Source organism: Diabrotica virgifera, chromosome 1 (genome assembly GCF_917563875.1).
Source record: "Diabrotica virgifera virgifera chromosome 1, PGI_DIABVI_V3a".
Classification (NCBI taxonomy): domain Eukaryota; kingdom Metazoa; phylum Arthropoda; class Insecta; order Coleoptera; family Chrysomelidae; genus Diabrotica; species Diabrotica virgifera.
The window spans coordinates 208,765,600-208,785,117 of NC_065443.1; the positions used below are offsets into that span (position 1 = coordinate 208,765,600).

General features: G+C 30.8%; 1 protein-coding gene across 3 annotated transcripts in view; it reads right to left on the minus strand.

The window, feature by feature from the left end:
- The window catches only part of LOC114334057 (choline transporter-like 2), a 257,905-nt gene that overhangs the window by 114,239 nt on the left and 124,148 nt on the right, over positions 1-19,518 (minus strand). For all 3 annotated transcript variants that reach the window (XM_028284063.2, XM_028284065.2, XM_028284064.2), the window contains one exon: positions 4,854-4,976. In XM_028284063.2, the coding sequence (XP_028139864.1) occupies positions 4,854-4,976 (123 nt within the window). The remainder of the gene's footprint in view (positions 1-4,853; positions 4,977-19,518) is intronic.

Below are 19,518 nucleotides of genomic sequence, written 5' to 3' on the forward strand. Positions count from 1 at the left end.
AGTACTTATTAGATTTTAAGAAAATAAAAAAACAGGTCAATTTTTGATCTAAGGGGGACACATTTTTACGGTAAAAACATCTGTCATTTGTCAACTCCTTCCCTTCCACTTCCCCCACCCCTTATTTTTAAATAAGGAATAAGGGTCGTGTGCTAGCTAATTTGAAAGGTTATTCAATTCTCTATTTAGTAATATCAACATTAACATAAAAATGTATACAGGGTGTCCAAGAAAAATTATTTTAAATTAAATTAATTGACACAAAAAGAAGAATGTATGTAATTTATTTAACTCAGAATACATTCTACTGCTGATAAAAAAAACAGAAAACAATGTTTATTTGATAAATAAACACTGTTTGTTGCTTAAATTCAATATTCAACCTACCAAGAGGCAGATGGGTGGAAGTTTAAACATTAAAATTAAGCAAAAAGCAGTGTCTATTTATCAAAAAACATTGTTTTCTGTTTTTTTTATCAGCAGTACAATGTATTCTGAGTTAAATAAATTACATACATTCTTCTTTTTGTGTCAATTAATTTAATTTAAAATAATTTTTCTTGGACACCCTGTATAAATTTTTATGTTAATGTTGATATTACTGAATAGAGAATTGAATAACCTTTCAAATGAGCTAGCACACGACCCCTATTCCCTATTTAAAAGTAAGGGGTGGGGGAAGTGGAAGGGAGGGAGTTGACAAATGACATATGTTTGTATCGTAAAAATGTGTCCCCCTTAGATCAAAAATTGACCTGTTTTTTTATTTTCTTAAAATCTAATAAATACTGCCAAATATCGGGTGGCTCCTTTTATTTGGCCCACTCTGTATGATAAATCACACAGTGTAGAGTCCATTAGGTTTAGGACAAAAAATGGGGATTTGCAAAATTATTATTAATCAATTAATATCTTACATTGAGCTATTGCATTCAGTAATTATCAATATAAAATACGTTCATAGTAGGGATGAATAGAATTGCTTGAAAGAATAACCGTATGTATTATGGTAATGAACGGAATTAATTGTATGAATAAACGGAAATAATTGTAGAAATAAACCAAATACGTTAGGAGAAATAACACTCCTATTGACACAACGAATAGTCTTCGTCGGTCAATTAACGACGTTGTTGTTTCAATGAACAGTGTTCGTTGGCTCAGTGAACAGTGTTCGTAATATTAATAAATGGATGTATATCCACTCAATAAACGTAATACATTGGATCAACTAACGAAAATAATGAATTGATGAACATCGCGTGAATTAGCATTTTTATTAATATTACGTACTTTTTTCGTTGAGTGCAGTATTAATTTGCGAGATAGTAGCCGCACCGTTTTCCAAATGTTTTGCGAACCTTTGGCAACAGTGTGTCGGTAGACGTGACACTATCAAAGACGAAGGCACAATATTGTGATAATAATATCTTAGGCGCGCTAAATGTTGACAAACCAGTCAGTTAAGTTCCATTCCTCATCATATCGATACATTTTTGGCAAAGTAGTAATGTAAGTGACATTTTTGAAAATCATGTGTTTCCATTAAACCAACGCTATTGTTGTTCAGAAGGCACTGGCAAAGTGTAGTAAGCCTATACATATATTATGTTTAAAGTAATTCTAGGCTTACTACACTTTGGCAGTACCTTCTAAACAATAATAGTGTTAGTTTAATGGAAAAACATGATTTTTGCCAAAAATGTCACTTACGTTACTTTAGCAAAAATATATCGATATGTAATCGATTTTAGTAGTTCCAATGTGACACAAAATCTATAGGCATGAGATAAAAATGATTATTCTTTTTTCTTTTAATGGCGATACAGACTTGTTTTTTCAACTTTGAAGTGGAAAGTAAGTAGAACCTGAAGAACCGAAATCCACATTTTCATGTAATTTGGAGTTGACCCTGAAAATTATGTACACTCCAAAACGGTCATTTACTGGGCTAAATACGTGTTTACGGAATCTTTACGAACATTTTCATGCTTATTTGCTGTTTGAATTAAATATCTAAATCGATTAAAACCATGACAGAAAAATAATGAATAATCAGCAAAATGACAAATAAATACTGCAGTACAGCCTTTTTCACTTCTATTGTCACTGACGATTCATAAGCCAGTGACGATTTAATTTTTGACCATCCGCCAAATAAAAAACACTTTCACAACAAGAGGCAATAGCTCATTACAGTAGGGGAGGAAAGTATGCTGAATTTGCAGTTACTCGAGCATTATGGGGACCTACTGGGTTGTGAAGAGTAGGTCTTAAAACCAAAAAAGTTAAGTTTTGCATAAAGTGGGGGACTTTCCATTTTTTAATTTAATTTTACATTTCCAACAATCGTTTCTTCCGATTATAGCACCATATACCTATCCATAATTCGAAAAAATGTCTAAAATAAAAGTTGCTCATTTTTGCGTAAAGAATGCAAATCTGTAATAAAAAAGGGGGTTTATCTATTTAAGATTTTAAATGCAGTTTTTCGATCTGATGTTCATTTCGCGAAATATCGCGAGGTTCGTATTTAAAATTTTAAATTTACACCCCACCCCTCTTCGTGAAGGGTCGTGTTTGGTATCATTCGATAGATTTTTGAAAAATATTGAACACGTATTTTTTAGTTTTTCGCTCTACTTGCTTGGGCTCCCCTACCATTATTGGATTCGCTTTGAATACGCTGGAATTAAAAAAAATCGTTTGTCTCACACACGAGGTCTTTTGAAGTAATTTTGGTAATTCGGCTCATCAATAAGTACATACAACCAAACTTATATGGAATCATCTGATATTTCTTATTATTTCGTGCGGATTTAAAAAAACGAACACACCAAGTCAAAGAATATTTATTTTAAAGCAATTTAGTCACAAATACATAACAATTAAATAAAACAATAAAGTATTTAAACAACAAATTGAAACTAGTTGTTTTACAGTCAATAGCATAAAAAATTTCAATATAATGTTTAAATCGTTTTTATTTATTTCTTTTTGTTTTTTTTTTTGGTAGTCAGTATTATCACCTCTAGTCCTTATGCAAGGTTCAATTTGCGTGAGCACGCTCCCAATCAAATTATCAACATTTTGTCGTGGTGGGTTGCTCCATTCTTCAAGAGCAGCTTGTACTAGCCGTGCGGTGTTTTGTGGGTTATCCCGGCGAGCTCTAATTTTTCTTTTAAGCATATCCCACAAATACTCTATAGGGCTAATCTCGGGTGAGCAAACAGGCCATTCCAAACAAGGTATACCTTTTGCTTCAATTATATCTCTAGTCACTCTAATGTAATGGTATATGGGGGTCTATTATCATGAATGAAAATTAAATTTTCTCCTGTTGCACCTCTCCAGAGATTAACTACAGGCTACGTAGCGATCAACAGGTAGCCAAAACGCGTTCCAAGATTTCGGCTGTAATTTTGAATATTTTTTCGAGATATTTGGCACACGTATTTGTAATATAATAAAGAATGGCGGTACAGATTTCAATTTGAAAAATATATTAATATGTGGAAATTACTCTGTAATTAAATACAATATTAAAAAAAACGAGCCTGTACCGCCATTAAGAAGAACAAAAAAATACACTTTCTTCAAATAAACTTTTTTATCCGATGCCTAGATTTAGTGTCATTTTGGAACTAGTAATGAAATAAAAAATTTTAGTAGTTCCAAAATGACACAAAATCTAGGCATAGGACAAAAAAGTTTATTTGAAGGAAGTGTATTTTTTTGTTCTTGTTAATGGCGGTACAGGCTCGTTTTTTTAATAAGTATTGTATTTAATTACAGAGTAATTTCCACATATTAATATATTTTTCAAATTGGGCTGTGTACCGCCATTCTTTATTATATTACGAATACGTGTGCCAAATATCTCGAAAAAATATTCAAAATTACAGCCGAAATCTTGGAACGCGTTTTCGCTACCTGTTGATCGCGACTGTTTCCTCTTAACATACAACATACAAAATAAAATTTTAGTTTTATTTTAAAAGATGTTTCCATAATATTTGCTAAATTTGAAGTAAAACGCGCCACAAAAGAGTAACTTTGTTACAGTTTGTATTTTGAAGCTTTTTTGTGGCTCATTTTACTTCAAATTTAGCAAAAATATTATGGAAACATTTTTTAAAATAAAACTAGAATTTTATTTTCCATCAAAATGAAAATACATTTTCGCGCCACATGATATTCATATCAGTTCTTTTGTAGCTGGAATATTGTAGGCGCCACTCATTTTTACGGAGTTTAGCGGTTTTTTATTCTTGTACAGTATACACTAGTATACAGTGATGAACGCGCTAATAACCGGCAAAATAACGCAAAAGATGGAAAGCATGATAAGTTATGAACTAAACAGAGATGAAACTAGTAGAGGTGGAAATTATCAATATAAACGTACATAATTTACGTAACTTACGTAATTTACATTACATTAGGTACATAGTTTCCCACCTTTACACGTATCGGAGTCGAAGGAGTATAACAACTGTCACTGTGACAGGAAAGAAAATTTTATAAAATTACCCTGTCAAAGACGTCTAAACATGGGAAACTATGTAATGTAATATTAATTTTTACGTTTATAACGATAATTTCCACCTCTACTAGTTTCATCTCAGTTTATTTCACAATTTAAGTATTATGTTTTTTTATCTTTTGCGTTACTTTGCCGATTATTAGCGCGTTCATCACTGTATATCGATTATTTTATTTACTAAATTATTGTTGTATTGCAACTAAACTGACAGGTTACAAATAACTTCGGATATAAAGAAAACAAAATTACTAGTTAAGTTAGTTATTCACTGGAAAATATAAGTTTGTAAAGTATTTTTGTTACTTACCATATATTCCAATTCCAATCCAAGCGCCGATGAAAACCAAAAATATCATTAGACAAAGAATATCCGTACATGATCTTTTTCTTAAAGGACCATTGAAATCAGGATCATATGGAATAGGTTCCCCTGTAACAGAAAAACCTATTCAATTTCTTATATAGAATATAATATTCTAACTAAATTACACGTAGAAAATAAATTCAAAATATAGTAAACACTATACTAGGGGAGTGCATATAGATTTTCACTTCGGAAAAAATCAAACAAGATAGAACTTTCTGTAATTTTATTAAGAAATGTTTAATAAACAACATATCAAAAAGTTCTACTCGAGAAGTGGATTTTTTATTAAACAAATGAACTACGAAATTAGATGTTTTTTAAATACCTCCGAAAATATAAATTTTAGAAAAAAACTGACTTGACCATTGAAAAATTCAGAAAATTTTACAAGAAAACCTTATATGTATAATTTTCTAAAATTAAATCTGTATCTTCTACAATTTTTTATTTATAACGCTAATGTCACCCTTCTCACAAAGATTGGCGCACTGTAAACTAGCGTACGGCGAAGTGCACGGTTGAGTTATTTTAATGTAATTCTTTAACTAATGGATCAAATGAAATTTTGCAAATTGATCATGAAAGAAAAATAAGTAAGGTATCTTATGGTTATAATAAAAAGAAATAAAATGTATGGGCATAAGTGCGGTGGGGGCGGAAAATGAGTCTTACATGAATTTTGTTTAAAAATGATTTAAAAATGTGTAACTAATACAATTGTTCTTATAAAATCCTCAATTTTGCAAAACTTACCTTTCAAGCATCTTACTAAATGATGTTTTATTCAAAAAAATCTCAAAAATTTAATTCAAATTATATGACGTCTCAAAAATGTAATTTTTGAAATCATCGTAGTTTTATAGAATTACCACCATTTTAAGACGGTATTACTCAAGTTTGAACAGATCTATTACAGTTGTATAAGTGCTTTTTTAAAGCATAGGATGTAGTCTTTCAAATGCACTAAATTATTTTACTTTAAAAATGAAATAGACTATTTCTTTTTAGAAAATTAAGAAAGATAACAAAAATGTAATACAAAAACCGAAAATTACCAGCTAAAAAAATGTTTATACAAAGTGATCAAAACTTTTTTCTGTAAAACTTACCTAAAAAACATTTAATAATAAGCTTCAACAATAATAAATGTTCAGCAAAAAAAAAATTTAGCTCTTATACAGTATGTCTGCGTAACTGGGAACCTATTGATAACTTTTTTATTATCAGTTTTGCGAAAAAAAGTTATTCCTTATAAGATACTCTGCATCTTATATAATCTAAGATGTAATCATCAAATATCAAATTTAATTAATTTTATACGAGGTATGTCAAAAAATATGAATTTCACTAAAGAGTAATATCGTTACATTTCACAATATCGAAAATTGTTATTAAGAAAAGTTGTCTGGAATTAAAAAATTTGTTTTAGTGTTTAATTACATCCTTCTAATTAAAATATTGTGAATAATAAAGGCACTTAACTCTTCAGAAAAATTCACATTTTTTACATACCTCGTATAAAATTAAAAAAGTGTGATATCTGATGGTTGTCTCTTAGATTTTAGACCAGGGTGAGCATTTTATGAAGAATAACTTTTTTCGTAAAAGTGATAATAAAATAGTTATCATAATTGTAGTAAAATGATGATGAGTATTCGTAATTTGAGAAAAAAATTAAAAAAAAATTCGATTAGAATGATGTAATTGTATATTTACACATAGTTTTTAATTTCAAACAACTTTTCATAATAGCATTTTTTGATATTCTGGAATATAAAGGTACTTTACACTTTAACGAAATTCATATTTTTGACAGAACTCGTATAAAATTGATAAAATTTGATATCTGATGGTTGAGTTTTAGATTTTTGACTATCCAGAGCATTTTATGAAGAATAACTTTTTTTCGTAAAATTGATAATAAAAAAGTTTTCCATGTGGTTCCTTGCTACGCAGACATACTGTATAAGAGCTTCTGTATAAGAATTTTCAAATTGCAATGCCATATTCGGATTCAGCATAATCAAAAACAAAATACAAACATATTTGGTCAAAGTAAAATGATGAATTTAACGATATTTTTAAAATTATTTATACAAAACGATTGTTATTGTTTAAACAATTAATAAACAATTAGCGGCCAAATCTGCGAGTAGAACTTTTTACTTTAACATGTATATAACCTAACAAAAAAGTTTTAGAAAAATATAAGCTTGTTTGAATTTTTTCGAAACAACGCATATTTTCGTTCTAATTGCACTCCCCTATACTACGTTCATTCTCAAGGAAGCTCGAAAATAATAAAAATGTACCAAATCCTTATTAGTACTAACTGTCGCCAGGAGGGTACAACGACCTCCTTGATTTAGATGGACTTACCCAAGTTTTTTATGTATTTTGACCGGTAGAACACGAATTTTTTGGGTAACAGTTGATCCGGATGTCGATAACATTGTTATAAACAAAGAACTTGTAGAATTACAAAAGAGCGATTTTGCGCAAAGCAAGACAATTTTTTGTATTTTTTGAGTCATTCTAAGAAAAAATGTCCGTACAAGTTTTTCATAGGATGCATAGTTTTAGAGATAAGCGCGTTGAAACAAAAAATGAAATAGCAATTCTGCTTACAGCATTTGAAAGTTCAAATCAAATTATACCGGTTTTTATTATTTGAATTGCTAAAAATTAATTGTTGTATTGTTAAACAAATAGTGTTTAAGCGTTTTGACGCATGCCCAATGCATGCTTTTAATGAATGCTACGTAGAAATTGCCTGTTTGCAGGCGCTTGAACTTGTACCTAGTCGTTCGATTTTAAAATGAAAGATGCATTGAAAACATCATTCAATCACTATGTGTTTATCCACTCCGAGCTTCGCTGGTATCGCCACCTACCTACAGGATTACTAGTATAACTTTTACCGGAAATTTTCTGGAAAGAAAAAAGTGTTGCCTATACTCTGTGAGTTTCGCTGGTATGGCTGCTATCGCCATCTAACGGTTGACTAGTGTTCCTATTTCGGTCGGAATTTTAAAGAGGGCAGTAGAAAAGCAAATAATAGCTGTTGCAAACTTATTATTTAATTCTTATCGTGTAATATTTACAACGCAAAGAAGTAATTAGATTGTAAACGATAATTAATAACAGTAAGTACAGAATTTATTATTCATTATGATTATTTTTAAGATTTTGCTTATCTTTTTGACGTTTATGTTGACAACTAATATTAGAAAAAATTTATTCTGCAAAAAAGTATAATAATTTAATTTATTATAGTATAATACTTCTTAAATATTAACTTATGAATGACAGTTAGCGGCATCCTACGTTTGCTGTGATTGGTCGTTATCTTCACGCATTCAAATTTTGTTTCAGGATTGGATTGTAAAATTGAAACTGATCCTTTGCTAACTGATCCTTTAGCTCAATTTTTTCTACCGTTTTAAAATTAAAATTGTGTTTACTTACTTTTTTCTAATTGCATCAATCCATTTTTGTCGTTGAATCACCTTATGCTTAGCGACAGGAAAGTTGTAGAATACACAGTTACTATTGTAACCAGCATTTCGACACTCTTTAATTCAACAACTTTCGTGAGACATTTAAAAGCTATAATATGCAACCCTTAATGCAGAACGTCAAAAAGCAAATTTCCAGTAAAGGCTTATAGTCCAGAGAAATAAGATTTTTCTCGTGACACATCCCCCTCCAGGCCGAAACCAAATTTTTTGAGTAGTATGGACATCTATATTAATAACCTTTATGTTTCCTGCAGCCGATTTTGATGATATACATAGTTATAAACAAATGAAGATCAAAAAACACTAAATTTTCGCTTTTTTCGTCTATTACTAAAAAGTGAAGCATTTTAAACAAATTTGAGAGTAAGAAACTGATAAATCATATAAAAAACTTCAATATGGCGTTCGCTGCATATGTCTATCCTTATTTGTTGCTTAGAAACTTGCAAAATAAGTCATAAATTTTGAGATTTTATAAATGTTCATAACTTATGTAAAAATGAAGTTGAACTTTCTTGTTACACGGAATGCTGAGACTTCTGGTGCCTAAATTATATTCTAAATTTCAAAGCAATTGGTCAAATAGTTTAAAAGTTATTTAATTTGTTTATCCCAAATTCATTTTTTTTGCAACACTGTAAGTCAGAAAACGGTGAGGTTACAGTAATACTTCGGACAGTTTATGAAAGAAGAAGATTTATGCTATTAACTTAATTTAAAAAAAAAATAACAAAAAATAATTATAAATAGTGTTAAATTCTTTTGCAAAAACATGTCGATTTTTTGCTTATAAACAATTAGAATAACTTTTTAACCGTTACCCGTAGAAAAATTATTTTTCCATATTTAGAAAGACTCAATTTTTATACATATTCAGAAAGAAAAACAATTGTCCTACGACAATTAGGGACGAAGTTAGCCCCCTTCTTTTTTTAATTCACAGCAGCTTTGTTTATAACAATTAAGAAATAAAATTAGCCGCATTTGAAAGAACATACTTCAAAGTTTTAACGCACCAAGTATACAAAAGATTTCATTTCAAGGAAATCTTCCACAAAGCTTAAAAATATGGCCCTTAAAATCGGCCGGCGTTGAAACTTGGGATAGCGATGAGAGGGGGGAAGGACCTGTTAGCTGTATCTCTGGTTCTCAATAATTTATTTCGTTGTTTCTTTTTTTAATTTGTATGTACTTTTTACGTACATTACGAATATGCATTATTTAAATAAACTAATGGTTATATACACCATCAAATTTGTTTAAACAATTTTTTTTCAATTTTTTAAATAATATTTGATGTAACTTTTATTGTAAAACGTACATATTAGTTATACAGGGCGTAACAAAAATACAGGTCATAAATTAAATCGCATATTCTGGGACCAAAAATAGATCGATTGGACCTAACTTACCTTAATACAAATGTGCACATAAAAAAAGTTATAGCCCTTTGAAGTTAAAAAATGAAAATAGATTTTTTCCAATATATCGAAAGCTATTAGAGATTTTTTATTGAAAATGGACATGTGTCATTCTTATGATAGGAACATCTTAAAGAAAAATTATAGTGACATTTGTGCATCCCATAAAAATTTTATGGGGGTTTTGTTCCCTTAAACCCCCCAAACTTTTGTGGACGTTCCAATTAAATTATTATTGTGGTACCATTAGGTAAACTCACTGTTTTTAAAACTTTTTTGCCTCTCAGTATTTTTTCGATAAGGCAGTTTTTATCGAGTTGCGGCTTCTTTTTTAATATGTTTACATAAAAAATTTATGGTAGTTTTGTTCTTTTACACCCCCCAAATGTTTGTGTACGTGCCAATTAAACTATTACTGCGGTACTATTAGTTAAACACAATCTTTCTAAAACTTTTTTGTCTCTTAGTATTTTTTCGATAAGGCACCTTTTATCAAGATGTGGCTTCTTTTTTAATATGGTTCAAAATATGCCTAAAAATGTAAATTATAAATAATAAATTTTCATACGATTACTGATTACATATCATAAGTTTCTATAATCGTACTTAACCATATACAAATATGTGGTGAATTTGACTAATATTTAAAATATCTCAATAAAAACTGACTTTTCGAAAAATTACTGAGAGGCAAAAAAGTTTTAAATACATTGTGTTTAACTAATGGTACCACAATAATAATTTAATTGGAACGTACACAAAAGTTTGGGGGTTTAAGGGAACAAAACCCCCATAAAATTTTTATGGGGTGTCAAAATTTTACTATAATTTTTTTGTAAGATGCTCCTGCCATAAAAATACCACATGTCTATTTTCAATAAAAAATCGCTAGGAATTTTCTATATATTGGACAAAATCGATTTTCATTTTGTAACTTCAAAGGGCTGTAACTTTTTTATGTGCATATATTTATACTACGGTAAGTTAGGTTCAGTCGAACTATTTTTGGTCCCAGAATATGCGATTAAATTTATGACCTGTATTTTTGTTACACCCCGTAATTATTATATTAAGAGGTGTAACAAAATTATTATTATATTATTAAACTAATCCTATTCAATTATTCCTAAATCTAAAATTGGCTTATAATATTGAATTGAAAATAAAAAATCTCAAATAAACTAGGTTTCATTTCTTGATAAACATGCTACTAGATTAATGAAAAATGAAATGTAACAAAATTAGAGAGTGGATAAAAAGAACAACATTATTTTCAGAAATTTTCTACAATATTGTAATAATTGTATCTTACAACATTGAAAATTATAATTATAAGATGGCCAAAAAACAAAAATTAAGATATTTCATACATTTTGGTATGATAACAAGACTATTAAAATAAAATTAAAGGAGATTTATCTAGGAATACTTGTATTTTTATGAAAAACGTAACAATTATCAGTTACCCATTTATTATAAGTTATTGTAAAGTCAAGTTCATCGTAAAAGAATTTCCAAAAATTGTTTACACACTTTACATGGTTAATTAAATAACCACTTTATTAGCAAAAAACATATCCGTAACGTACGCAAAGAGTACATACAGATTAAAAAAAGAAACTCCAAAATAGATAATAGAGAAAGATTGAGGTTTTGGTTATCGAAGTCCATAAACTATTTATATCTCTGTACTAACAAGTACTCGGTGCAACCAATTTTGCAAGAACAGATAGTTTATTTTAATAAAATATCTGGTATAAAGAAGATCTGTTGATCGGATCGGTACTAACGGTTCTTAGCTTAATTTCCAACCCCAATCAATTACGTTTATCTCTTGTTGGTGGTTCTGTAACTTAAGTTTTTCATTCATCTAATAGCATGTTTACCAAAAAAATAAAACCTAGTTTATTTGAGATTTTCTGATTTCCATAGACTAATACTGTTTTTAGAAACAATTGAATGGGATAATTTGTTTTTTCATACTTTAAATTATTACTAAGTTTAATAAAAAACTATGTATGAATATATTATTCATAAATATTTATGTTTTGTGATTCAAATTACTTCAAATATTTAAAAAAAAAAATTGAAAAAAAATTGTTTAAGCAAATTTAATGGTGTATATAACAATTAATTTATTTAAATAATGCATACTCGTACTGTACGCAAAAAGTACATACAAATTAAAAAAGAAACGTCGAAATCCATAGCCGAGAACAAGAGATACAGCTAACAGTTCCTTCCCCCTTCTCATCGATCTCCCAAGTTTCAAGGCCGGTCGATTTTAAGGGTCATATTTTGAAGCTTTGTGGACGATTTGTTTAAAAGTATGTTTTTTTATATTTGGTACATTAAAACTCTGAAGTATGTTCTTTCAAATGTGACTGATTTGATTTCGTAATTGTTATAAAGAAAGCTGCTGTGAATTAAATAAAGGGGGGGAGGCAACTTCGTCCCTAATTGTCTTAGGACAATTTTTTCTTTTTTTAAATTTTTATAAAAATTCATTCTTTCTGAATATGAAAAAATAATTTTTCTGCGGGTAATGGTTAAAAAGTTATTCTAATTGTTTATAAGCAAAAAATCGACATGTTATTGCAAAATAATTTTGCGTTACTTATAGTTATTTTTCAATTTTTTTTTCTAATTAAGTTATTAGTATAAATCTTCTTCTTTCATAAACTATCCAAAGTATTACTGTAGCTTCATCATTTTCTGACTTACAGTGTTGCAAAAAAAATTTGGGATAAACTAATTAAATAACTTTTAAACTATTTGACCAATTATTATGAAATTTAGTGTATAATTGAAGCACCAGAAGTCCCAGCATTCCTTTTAATAAGAAGGTTCTACGTTAATTTTTACATAAGTTATGAATATTTATATAATCTCAAAATTTATGAATTATTTTGCAATTTTCTAAGCAACCAATAAGGATAGACATATTCAGCGGACGCTATATTGAAGTTTTTTGTATGGTATATGACTTTCCTACTTCCAAATTTGTTTAAAATGCTTAGCCTTTTGGCAATAGACGAAAAAAGCGAAAATTTAGCGTTTTTTATCTTCATTTGTTTATAACTATGTATATCATCAAAATCGGCTGCAGGAAACATATAGGTTATTAATATAGATGTCCATACTACTTAAAAAATTTGGTTTCGGCCTGGAGGGGGATGTGTCGCTATTTTTTTTCCTTATTTCTCTGAACTATTACAAACTTGTCACTACTGGCGCTCGCGAATTTGTAATTATCCCCTCTACCTACGAGCTCACAGTGTATAGCTTTGTTTAACAATAAAAAATGAGTTATTAGTAATGCAAATTAAAATTGGTATAATTTGACTTGAACTTTCAAATGCTGGAAGCAGAATTGCTATTTAATTTTTAATCAAAAGTTATTCGGGTTCAAAAATTGCGATTTTTCGATTTTTTGATAGTTCAACCTCTTTTATCTCGAAAACTATGCATCCTACGAAAAAACTTGTAAAGAGATTTTTTACTTAGAGCCCCAAAAATACAAAAAAAAATCGCATTTTTTGTAATTTTGCAGGTTTATAACAATCTCATCGAAATCCGGACCAACTAGTAACCTAAAAAATTCGTGTTCTACGGGGCAAAATATACTCAGTGACATTAGAAGTGTTACACCCATATTGAATCATTTCTTGAACTAAGTTTTTTGGCAGCACAATGACTATATTTAAAGCATGCTATGATAACAATATCAATCTTTTATCTTTTATGGTTATTGTAAAAATAAAGTTTTATCTTTAAATTTTTTTGTGAAAACACCAATTTATGAAGACCGATTGGTACAGAAATGTTTAGTTATTATTCCTCAGTCTAATTGTATTCAGTGCAAGAATATGCCTCGGGTTCGAAGACACCAAAATTACCACGATTTTAGCGATTTGGACAGGGGTAGAATTATTGCCTATAGAGATATGGGTTTGTCGTATCGCGAAATTGGCCGTCGTGTTAATTGTACGGCAGTGACAGCTATGCAAGTGTGCCGTGTGTGGACAAACGAAGGTAGAGAAACGCGAAGACCAACTGGTCAACCGAGGCGTACCACAGGGCGTCAAGATAGGCGCTTTAGACTCCTGGCTCTGCCAGACCGTTTTCCTACTACGCGTCAAATCGCTGACAAATGATTTTGGAGTAGAAGGTAGACTTGTTACTATACGTACCCTATATCGTAGCATTCGAGTCTTTGGACTGGTTTTATTCCGCCCACGACGAGTTCTTCCTTTGACTGCGGACCACTGTCATCAACATTGGAATTGGTGCAGAGAACGGCAGCATTGGGTGGCAGAATGGCATAATGCAGCATTCAGCGATGAATCGCGATTTGTTTAGGTATGCATGATGGTCGTAAGATAATAAGACGCCGCCATGTAGAGCGACGAGATATCGGGTTTGTTGTTGAGAAGCATCTACACAAGACAGTTAGAGTAATGGTTTGAGGGGTTATTGCCTATGGTAGCCGATCACCACTTTTGTTTATTCGAGGCAGTATGACAGATGCGCGTTATGTTTATGAAATCTTACAAACCACTTTACTGCCTTATCTAAACGGCTGTCGAAACGCCCTTTTTAAGGAAGACAACACGCGTCCTCATATTGCTCGTCGAACTATTACTTTCTCCAAGAAGTTGGCGTTAATTTTTTGAGGTGGCTACCCCGTTCACTGGGTTTAAATCCTTTTGAACATGTGCTGGATATGATGTGGAACAGACTGTCCACTTTGCACCATCCTCCACAGACTCTGGCATAGTTAATCCATGAAATTCAAGTTGCTTGGAACGAGGTGCCACAAGCAGGGGTCTAGGACGTTTCATCGCCGCCGTTTCGATGCCGCCAGTTCGATGCCGCCAGTTCGATGCCGCCAGTTCGATGCCGCCAGTTCGATGCCGCCAGTTCGATGCCGATGCCGGCCGGTTCATCGCCAGTCAATTAATCGCTATCTGATATATTTCCGAATTTTCGACAGTTACAATTATTAGTTATTTTTAGTATTAATTAGGAATTCTAAGAAATGCGAGATATGCCGGCGATGAAATGGACTGGCGATGAACCGGCGGCATCGAAACGGCTGGCGATGAACCGGCGGCATCGAAACGGCCGGCGATGAACCGGCGGCATCGAAACGTCCCATTCCGCACAAGCAGACATCGATCATCTTAAGGCCGCGTCTCACCATCAAATAATTTGATCAAACAGTTTGAGCAAACTCCGGAAGCACGTCAAAGTGACGTCACAATTGCAGTTTTTTTGAAATTCTAAAAATCTGTGCTCTCACATATCAGTCTAGTTTGATCAAATTTTTTGTATTGAGTTGTCTAACTTGTTTGTACTTTATTTAAGTAATTTAAAATTAAAATTTTTCATTATTATCCACAATGAACACTCAGGATATGACGTCACTAACTGTCACTTTCAGTTTTCTCAAACCAGTTTGATCAAATTATTTGATGGTGGGACGCGGCCTTTATTTTTGTCAATGCCTAGACGTGTACAGGAGTGTATTCAGCTAGAGGGTCACCAAACACATTATTCATTTTTTTTTAATACATGTCAATAAAAGGTCTTGCCAATGTTATCGTTTCATTCTTGATGAAAATGTACCATGTTGCCAAGAAATTAAGTTCCAGAAATAATTCCTTCTGGGTGTAACACTTCTAATGTCACTGAGTATGAATACATAAAAAACTTGGATAAGTCCATCTAAATAAAGGAGACCGTTGTAATCCCCCCCCCTTGCGACAGCACTATATCGTTCTGTTATAGTACCAGTGCTAACATATTTTTCTAGGAAACATAGACCATATCTAAGGCAGATGAAAACCTGCTCATGTTGGAACGAAGGATCCTGAGTAGAAGATTCAGCGACATCTGAGACAAATTTTTCAAAAACATTTATTAGTTTTTTCAGGATTCGAAAAAAAATGAATGCATTTAAATAGCATTGGACCAAGATTTTGCGCCTACCCCCTTAAAGGAGAAGGTACAACTATGAGATATGCCACAAATGCAAACAGATATCTGGGGGTAAAAATGTGGTACCTCTTATAAACATAAACTAAAACTGTCTTGCTAATAGATAGTGGGGGAACACACGGATAGGCCAAAACTTAGATGGAAGGATATTTGGCATTCGAGAGGGCTAACTGCCAAAATAGAAGTGGGACGATCGAGGCTTTGCTATAGTGCTATAAATAGTAGGTACCATTGATAATGAAGCGAGAGAGAAAATCGTAATATGTAAATTAAAAGGCTAAAAATTAAATTATTAAGTGTTAATTAGTTATTATATTAAGTTTTCAATCAACAAACAACATTTTATTTTTAAATAAGCCTTCTCTTAGCTTCACATAATCGTATTTATATGACTCAGTGTTGGTCAACAAGAGCGTCTTCGAAATAGACCAGGATGCATCTGTAAAAATATTAGTACATTTGGACGTTGAGAGGTGACTCAAATTCTTTGCAGAAATTGCTTGAAAATAAATCAAATAATAATATTTGAGTTATCCTCCCTCTCAAAAAGGTCCGAAACATTGTTTAAATAATCAAAATGTCAAAAAATTAAGGAAAAATTCGATTTTTTTCTTGGTTTTTTTATTATAACTTAAAGTATTCATTTTCGAGAAAAGTTGTACTGACATAAAAGTTGCGTAATGAAATTTCCTACAATACAGAATTTGTTAAACATTTAAAAAATAGTCACCCTTGTTGCAAAATAGCAATAATTGTGAAAAAAACATACAAAAACAAGTATTCGCATTATACATTTTTCTACCATTTATGCTACACTTAGTGCCTTCATATTTCACCGTGAAAAACTATATGATACAGTAAAACAATACTGTATATTTCATTAAGATCGGTTCAATAGATTTTGCAAAATAAATTTTGAAATCCAGCTTTCGTAAAAGAAATCATTTTTTCAAAATGTTACAGGACTGAAAATAAAGCAAATAGCAAGTTGAAAATTTTTTTGCGTATAGAAGTGTACTGTACCTTTCATTTGCAATTTTGCAAAATTAAAATCGATTAACACCACGGCGTCAGGAAATTTTTAAATAAACATTAATTATTGGTGCTACGCGCAGGACAGCGGATAGTTTGTTTTGATTGGGCATTCCAATGACCTTTGATAATGATTGATACATTTTAATTTTTATTACATTTCGATATAAATAAATAAATTGTTTATTGCAAAATAAAAACACATACTCTATCCTTTGAAATAACACTTTTATTAACAAAAACTTTCTTTGTTAATATATGTTAACTTAAATAATAAAAGTTTATTATTTTTAAACATATGCAATTGTTTAAACAATATTTCACAAACAATAATAAAATTAGTTTGATTTTTGTGGAATTAAAATATTAAAATACAACAAAATATAGAGTAAGAAAATAATATATTAGATAAAGATTGGAAGAAATTTTGGTGGAACTCAACTTGTGTAAATCGAATACCGCTGTCCTGCGCGTAGCACCAAAAATTAATGTTTATTTCAAAAATTTTCTGACGCCGTGGTAATTAAACGATTTTAATTTTGAAAATTTCAAATGAAAGGTACAGTACACTTCTATAAGCAAACAAAATTCAACTTGCTATCTGCTTTACTTTCCGTCCTGTAAAATTTTGAAAAAATGAATTTTTTTTTGCGAAAGCTGGATTGCAAAATCTATTTTGCAAAATCTATTGAACCGATTTTAATGAAAGTTACAGTATTGTTTTACTGTATCATAAAGTTTTTCTTGGTGAAATATGAAGGTCCTAAGTATAGCATAAATGGTTGAAAAACGTAAAATGCGAATACTTGTTTTTGTATGGTTTTTTCGCAATTATTGCTATTTTGCAACTAGGGTGACTATCTTTTAAATTCATAGCTAATTCTCTATTGTAGGAAATTTAATTACGCAACTTTTACGTCTGTACAACTTTTCTCGGAAATGAATACTTTTAAAGTTATAATCAAAAAACCAAGAAAAAAACCGAATTTTTCCTTCAATTTTTGACATTTTGATTATTTAAACAATGTTCCGGACCTTTTTGAGAGGGAGGATAACTCAAATATTATTATTTGATCTATTTTCAAGCAATTTCGGCAAAAAAATTTGAGTCACCTCTCAACGTCCATCTCAAAACAGATGCGCCCTGGACTAAAATAGCTATTTACGTGAACGATTCCCTCGCCATAAACCAAAATATCATTCCGTCGAGCGATGGTTTAGGTTTGAAAACAGATTATAATCGCTAAAAACGTCTACACACGCCCTGACCTGACCTCTTGACACGACAGAATTCCCTACCCATTCTTGTCGGGGTCAGCTCTACAACACACGTCCCGACCAAACTATCTGACAAAACGTTAGTAGCCAACTGTAGTGCTAGCGTATTTTTTGCATTTTTTGCATTGCAGCCCGAGTGCAATTTTATATTTCGCATACCAATATAATATGATTTGGTGTAAGCAAATTGTTTTTTTTTTATTTATAATTTTAAACTTGTGCATCTGTATGTTAATCAATATAGAAAGAACGAAATAAACAAAGTATTAGCAATATTAGAGGAGTCAAGATAGAACGAAAACATGCATTATTTCGGAATAATTCAAACAAGCTTATATTTTTCTAAAACTTTTTTTGTTAGTTTATATACATGTTAAAGTAAAAAGTTCTACTCACAGATTTTGCCGCTAATTGTTTGTTAATTAAAAAACAAAATCCACAAGGAAAAGAACAAGTTTTCCTGTAGTTGGCTGTATACCATCAATCACAAAATTGGAAAGAAATCCTTTGTAAAAGGTATAAAATTTTTTTTTATTAAAAATCCCTTAAAAGGGCTACATCACAACAAAACGTTTTCGATTTTTATAAAAAATCATCATCAGTGTTCGATCTAAAAATAAGTATAACCGATTTAATGAATATAAAGTTATTATTTAAATTTTGACAAAGGTTAGAGCAAGTTGGTTATACTTACAAACTGGATGCTAGCTGAGCCACAAAAGAAAAATATCTGGGTAAAAACCCTTTACATAAAATATAGATGCCTTAAAAGTGCATACTTCAAGAAAAAGGCCTGTGATGGTCACATGGCAAACAGGATAATGCCCTAAGGTAAGGTATACAGGTTTCCCAACACGTGGGATCCAAATTGAGTTGATCACATTTCAATGACTTAATAGGGCTTTTCATTCACAGTCATTTGTTTCGAGCTTCTATCATATGTTGTATGATCTGTGTTTAATATTAATATACACGGAGTATACGACATATGACAGAAGCTCGAAACAAATGACAGTCGATGAAAAGCCCTATGGCAACTGAATGCGAAATGAGTGATGTTTCTGAAAGGTGTCAAAAGACAGATGGACAACGTGACGTGGAATTTACCCTGTGTTACGACAGCCAACTAATTGTTAGTAAAATATTTAATGAAAATTTACATAGTAATAACAAACATCAACAAAGTTATGGCTATAATTACATTTAAGTAAGTACCTTGAATATGTAAGATGAACGTAAAGTATGAAATGATTTTTATAATGAGAAATAGCCAGAATCTATGCAGCCATCTATACATGTTCCTATTCAAATTGAAGTAAGTCCAACTGTGCTGTTGAAAATTTGATTTAC